Source organism: Lepus europaeus, chromosome 3 (assembly GCF_033115175.1).
Source record: "Lepus europaeus isolate LE1 chromosome 3, mLepTim1.pri, whole genome shotgun sequence".
Classification (NCBI taxonomy): Eukaryota; Metazoa; Chordata; class Mammalia; order Lagomorpha; family Leporidae; genus Lepus; species Lepus europaeus.
In genome coordinates, this window is record NC_084829.1 from 30,284,522 (window position 1) to 30,290,977 (window position 6,456).

General features: G+C 61.0%; 1 protein-coding gene across 8 annotated transcripts in view; it reads right to left on the minus strand.

Annotated features, from left to right (window-relative positions):
• The window catches only part of GABBR1 (gamma-aminobutyric acid type B receptor subunit 1), a 42,856-nt gene extending 36,986 nt beyond the window's left edge, over window positions 1-5,870 (minus strand). For 5 of the 8 annotated variants that reach the window (XM_062185466.1, XM_062185458.1, XM_062185467.1 and 2 more), the window contains exons 1-6: window positions 5,796-5,869; window positions 5,275-5,368; window positions 4,428-4,631; window positions 3,551-3,736; window positions 2,239-2,259; window positions 803-963 (exon numbers count right to left, since the gene is read on the minus strand). In XM_062185466.1, coding sequence (XP_062041450.1) covers window positions 803-963; window positions 2,239-2,259; window positions 3,551-3,736; window positions 4,428-4,631; window positions 5,275-5,368 — 666 coding nt within the window. In that variant the 5' untranslated portion in view covers window positions 5,796-5,869. Of the gene's footprint in view, window positions 1-802; window positions 964-2,238; window positions 2,260-3,550; window positions 3,737-4,427; window positions 4,632-5,274; window positions 5,369-5,795 lie in introns of all 8 variants that reach the window. The other 3 variants (XM_062185454.1, XM_062185469.1, XM_062185472.1) reach the window with 3 other exon arrangements.
• Window positions 5,871-6,456: the final 586 nt, after the last annotated feature.

Genomic DNA, 6,456 nt, shown 5'->3' on the forward strand with positions numbered 1-6,456 from the left:
TATCCCTGCATCCCACTCCCCTTCTCTCACCCTCCAGGCCCACTGCCATAAGGAAAGCCAAAGTCAAAGCCAAGCATGCCCCAGGACCTTCTTGCCCCCTCCCCGCTCCACTCCTTTCAGTGGTCCTCTCCCTAAACCCTGGCTCCTCTCCATCCCCATGCTACTGTGGGGGCGCCCCTGTGGACCCCTCCTCCAAGTCATTTCCCAGCGCCTCTGCCCACTCCTTGACCATCCGTCTTTCCCAGCCACCACAGGCCATAAATTCGCACAGCCCTGGAATCCTCAACAAGGCTGGGGATGGAGGGATGAGAGGAGTCAGCTGTTTGTTTTGACACATAAACTAGAACTCTCAAGTCCCTCAAAATTTTCCTCATTCTGTCCCTATTCCTCCCAGCCCCAACCTACGCCAAGATTTAACTTGTTACCATGGTAAAAGTAAACCCCTGCTCCCGCCCCATACCCCCGACATTCCCTCCGCCCTCCAATCCTTCCAGGACGAGTTTCCTACCCCCAGAGAATCAGCATCAGCGCGCACCCTAAACCAGTCCCCAGCACCTCCACGAGCCCCCGCAGCGGGGTAGAAGGGTCTGCCTTGCAGAGCGCTTAACCGTCTTGAACCGCTAGACCCTCATCTTGAACCTCCAGCCACTGCGACTCTCCCCCTGGCTCCCGCAACCCTAGCCCAGCTCACACGGGAGGGATCTGCTTCGCAATCCCAGAGGCTCTGGGACTGAGACGCACTCCCGCGGTCCCCCGGCCCCCCAAGCCCCCACCGCCCACCCACTCGCGTGTCCGGGGCTACCTTGCTGTCGTGGTGGATGAGCTTGAGCTCATAGTCCGGCAGGATGTCCCTGCGGCTGTTCACGTCCTCCAGCGCCATCTCCACCGCGGGCTGGCAGGCCTGGCCCCCCGGCCAGCCCCCGCTCATGGGAAACAGCGCCCCGATGTACACTGCGCGCCGTTCTGAGGAGGGGTGCGAGGGGGCCCGAGGGTGAGGCCGCGGGAGATGGGGCGAGTGGGAGGCCCACGCCGGAGCCACCCCCGCCGCCATCACCACCAGCAGCGGCAGTGGCCACCCCAGCCGCGGAGAGGGGGCTCCCGGACCCATGGCGAGGAGGGGCGGGGGTAGCCGCTGGGGAGGGGGAGGAGCTCAGGGGGGACACTTTTCCTGGGGAGGGCAGCTGAGGGGGTGTCGAGGAGGCGCCTCCATCCCTGGGTTTGCGCGAAGAGGGGGCTGGGGCCCCGGGGAAGCAGGGAAGGTGGGTTTCCTACGGCCCTCGCGGCTCTCGCTCCCGCCACCGCCACCGCGGACTCTCCTCGCGGACTGACTGACCGACGGAGGGGAGGAGGAGGGCGGGGAGGGGGCTCTGACGTCACGGGCGGCGTGCGGCAGCGGGGGGCGGCAAAGGGGCGGGGAGGGAGCAGGCAGCCGAGGTGGGAGAGGCAGGCAGGGGGCGGGGAGGGAAAGGTCGCACCCTCGTGGGCAAGACGGCCGGGCCGGGAGGAGAGAGGGGTCCCACCGAGGGGTGGGCGCAGGGACGGCACGGGAAGGGGTGCGGGGCGGGAGAGGCGAGGGGATGGCGGCCGGGGTCTCACAGGGCGCCGTGAATGGACGGGGAGCAGGGCTGAGGGCAGAGAGGAGCGGCCGTGAGGAGAGCGTTGGGAGAGGGGTGGGGGGTGATGTAGAGGCGGGTAGTGGGGCCAGGGGGAGCGAACAGGGGTCTGCGTAGCCGAAGGCTGAGGAAAGCTGCTGGGAGAAGGAACTGAGGGAAAAGCAGGATATGGGTTTAGGGGCGAGAGCTGGAGGGGGAAGAGAGAGGCCTGGCCAGGGTCGAGGCGGGTGGCGGAGTCCGTTAGGCGAAATCTTAGGAGGGAGGCAGGCAGAGGGTCGGAAGGAGCCCCACAGAGAGGCCGGGGTGGAAGCTCAGGGTCTCCCAGCTCGCTGCCGCCCCCTGCTGGGGCTCTGCCGCGCGGCAGCCAGGCAGAGCCCGGGAGGGGGCGGAGCCGAGGGATGCACAGCCAAGCGGGGAGACGCAAGGGACCGCGGCCCCGCGGAAAACCGGGACTGGAGGCAGGAGCCAGGTAGGGAGCGAAGGGGGCGACCGCCAGCTGGGCTGGGTAGGGTCGGCTGGGAGGAGAACGATCCCCGGGAACCTAGGGGCCGAATCCCTGAGGGTGGAGGGGAAAAGTGAAGGGTAAGGGTATAGCAGTGCACGCGATAAGGGTTTCTGATCTCACCTGAGTGTGGCGTTCGATTCACTGGCGGCAGGAAAGACGGGGATCAGAGAAGATCAGAGATCAGAGAAGCTGGTGCCCAGCTTCCCTGGCCTGATCCCCAACCCCCTCCCACACCTATCCATTCCGAAGTCAGAGGGGAGAATCCCTGGGGATAAGAGCAAGGTGGGGCTGGGGGGTCCAGATGTGTTGGTTTTCTTCTTTTATTTTTCATAGGGCAAGGCAGGGACAGATCCTGGTCTTGTGGCGCCTGAATATTATAAGATTTGGTGGTTTCTCTTTAAGAAAAAAACTACAAATACAATTGGCTTCAAGCAATCGTTAAAATACCTTATTTCTGCAATTTTTACAAAAATCTATTACCACGTGAACACATTCTTAGAACCCTCCACGTTATGAAAACACAGGAAGAGAGTCCTCCGTGAGGAACCCTGAAGCTTAAGTTGCATGTGCTTTATAGTGAATCCACCCATGGGTGGAACTCCCCGTTTTTGGAATGGAATGATACTCTAGAAGCAGAATAACTGAATTACGTGAAGAAAGACAGACCAGAGGTCTTAAAAGAATCGACAGAGGTGGAGGGTGCGCACAGCAGGAGGAGCAGGACACCTGCCAGCCCGGAAAGAAAGCTGCAGAGGGAGATGCTTGCAGAGCTAGACAGCAAAAAAGTGATAGACACAAGCCCTATTCCCTTGAGGACTGATGGAAGTTTCTGGGAGGTATGGAAAAGGTCCATCCTCTTCCCACCCATCCCTGGGTTGGCCTTGACATTCTGATCACTGTGCCCCCAATTTAAAGTCTTTTTACCCTGATACATTTCCATTCCCATAACTCCCCTTATCAAATTTTCTAAATGCAATGTACAATTTATTTCTTAATCTTTACAATAATTCAATTATATAATGAATGGTGAGAGGTTGGGTCTAGAAGAGGGTGACAGAAATCTGTAAGTTTAGAGAAAGGGAATGAGTCTAGGGAAAACTGGAATTTTTAAATCTTAAGAAGTAGAGGAAGGGGTAAGATGCATGATGAAAAAGAAAATATTAAGGCCCAAAAACTGGGAGCAGGGAGAAAATACAAAAAAAGAAAGGTACAGGAGGGAAGCCCCTAAAATAGATAAAGTGGACAGTGGGGACTGCAGGAGAAAGTTTGAGGTGGGTGGAAGAAGAAAGGGGTTGGGTTTTCATCTGTATCTTCCCCCGGCTCTCCCCCACATTTTTATCGTGCCCCTTCCTCTCCCACCGTCCATCCCACCCCACTCCCATCCTTGCACAAGCGTCCTCATCAGCTGCATGCAGGCAGCTGTTCCCCTCACCCTGGCAGTGGGGCTTGGGGGTGCTCCACTGGCCCTGACTACAGATGCTCCGGGAGCTGCCCACCAGATGGAAGTCGGGGTCACAGCGGAAATCCACCCGGGCTCCGTCCAGAGCTGGGAGGTCCCCACCCGTCAGGAAAACCTTCCCATTTTCCAGGGTCAAGTAAGACTTGGAGCAGATTCGGACTGTGGAGAGAGGAAAACAGAACGGCCAGTTGGAGATAACAGGGGTCTCAGGTTTGGGTTTGGGTTCACAGCTTCCTGCTCTACAAAAAGTCAGGTGTGGAAAAGATTCATGCTCTACCTTCCCTCCTCCCCTAAACCTGCTCCATCCACATGGTTCCAAGAGGAAAAGGAAAAGCACTTGCATCGTAGGAACCCAAGATGGAGCTATAAGCCCATAAAATAGGATCTCTTAAAAGCACAATGGACAGTTCTCTAGCTTTGCAATGTATAGATGTAGGTATGGGATGCACAATCAAATCTGCTTTTCTTATTATAATGGGTATTAAACTGGCTTTTGTTTCCTGGGCATACAGTCATCGAGTTGGAGACAGAGGTATTCAAAAGCACAGTGAAGTCATTTTACAACTTTTTGGCAAAACCTGCCACTAATGATCCTTAAAAAGAATCGCTCACAAGATGAATAGTCAGTTACTGGATCCGGTTCCCAGTGGCCTCACTAGAGGAGGTGGAATGAAGTGCAGGCGGTTAGCTTTACTACCTCCATCGCACACAGCAGCGGTTGCCATTCATTCAGGTATTTGAGAATTTGGTTACCCCGATACAAAGTGCTGACTTGCAAGTGGTAACGCTAAGTTTAAGTCATGAAAACAAACGGTCCTGAGCAAGGGAGGGGCTTCCCGAGGCTACTCACCACAGCGGCTGGGTGTGTCCATGTCTGTCCAGGAGCCGTTGGCCAGGCACTTGCGCACCTTGGGCCCCACCACCTCGCGCTCCCCCCGGCACACATATTCAATCTCATAGTCCACAGGCAGGAAGTTGATAGCCTTCACTTGGTCCCGAGTCAGGCCCCGGTACCTTATGCCCCCTTCCCAAGGCGGGTGTATGATCTGGCAACCTGAGGGTGAGTGGGGGAGGCACACAGAGAGGAATCGTGGGAAAGAGGAAAAGGAGGCTCCGCGGCGGAGGCGGGGGAGAGTAGGGCGTGGCCGCTGGGCGGGCTGGGGGTCAGGGGAAAGGGGGAGGCCTGACTGGCCGAAGAGAACCCCGGGCGGGAGGGGGGAGTCGCCACGAGCGGGGCTGGGACGATGCTAGTGGACGGTGATGGAGAAAAGTAACTAGGAAATAGTGAAGGGTATGATGAGTGGGTGGAGCTTAGCCCAAAAAAAAAAAAAAAAAGGCTAAAGGGATCCTTGAGTTAATTAGAATGACAAGTGGGGGACCTTGTAAGACCATCTGAGCAGCGAAGTGGGACCCAGCAGAGGTAACCTGGGGCCAGGAGAGGGAGGTGGGGTCGAGGAAATAGTGCAGGTTCCTGGCGGGTGGTGCCGTGCAGTCCTGGGCAGATGGAGGGGTGCTGGATAGAAAGGTGGGGTGACCGGAAGGAGGTCGGGAGTACTAAAAGGGGCCGAGCAGAAGGGGTGGCAGGCGGGGATGCCGTGTAGGGCTGACGGGACAGTGACAAGCTCCAGAACTGAAGAGGCCTGGGGAAAGCGGGAGTTGGGTGGAGGAGGGCCCGAGGTCGCCGGAGAAGGGGGCACCTTCGGAGGTGGCGTTGGGGGTCTGCGCCCCACCCGCGCCCGGGGGATGTAGGAAGAGAGGCGCCAGCAGCAGCAGCAGCAGCAACGGCAGCATCTGAGTGAGAGGCGGCCGTGAGGACCAGCCCGAGCCCCGCCGGCGCGGCCCGGACCAGGGAGCGGCCTGGCCTCCCCGCGGTGGCCTCGCAGGCTGCGACCCGCTCGGCCCCGGGGACCGCGAGCGCGCCCGCGGAGGAGGCGGGGGCGGAGCCCCGCGCGGGGTGGGGGGAGAGGAGGAGAGAACGCCTGTCCCCACCCTCCTCCTGCCTCCCTCGGCCCCCCACCCTCCCGGGACTCCACCTCTCACCACCTCCTCTCCCCGGCCCCCGCAGCTCGGCGGAGCCCGGCTTACCCACGCTGCCGGGACCGGCTGCCTCACCGCTCCCTGAGTCCATCCCCGCCGTTCCTCCTCGCCCTCGGCCCCCGGCCCGCCCTCCCCCATGCGCCCCTCTCCGAGCCCTGCCTCCCGGGGCCCTGGCTCTTACCTCGGCGCGCCGGCCCAGCTCCCCGGCTCTCCCCGGGCCTCAAGGCCCCAGGCCCGGCCGCTCCTCCCCGCTCCCCTCTCCTCTCTCCTCCACCTTTCCCTTCCTCCCAGCCCTCCTCCCCTCGGATCCGGGCTGCGGCCCGGCCAGGGTCTCTCCCCTCCTCTCTCGCCTCCCCCAAACCCCACCCCCGTCTCTCCTTCCCCGGGGCGGCGGCGGCCGCGGGAGCGGGGAGCCGGGAGGGAAGGAGGCGGCGCCGGGGACCGGGGAAAGCTCTCGGGCGGAGGGAAGAAGGAGGGTGCAGGGGAAGACAGGGCGGGGGGAAGAGAGGGGAGACCGGGGAGAGGGCGCCTCCCACAACCCGAGCCCCGGGAGCCGCCCCGGATCCCAGCCCCGCCCTGGACCGCCCACAGCGCGCGGGGCGGGCGGCGGAGAGGCGCGGGGCTGAGAGGTGGGAGCCGACCCCGGCGCGCACGTACGCCCGGGCGGGGGCCGAGCACCGGCTAGCGGCCCAGAGCCAAAAAGGCAGAGAGAAGATGGCACTGAGCCAGAGTCTGGGATGAAGGTGGAGAAAGACGGTTGCACAGAGGGAAAGCAGCCCTGAAGCCGGGCGACAATGGAGGCGGAGGCCGGGAGCTGCGCGGAGAGCGGTGGGAGAGACAGA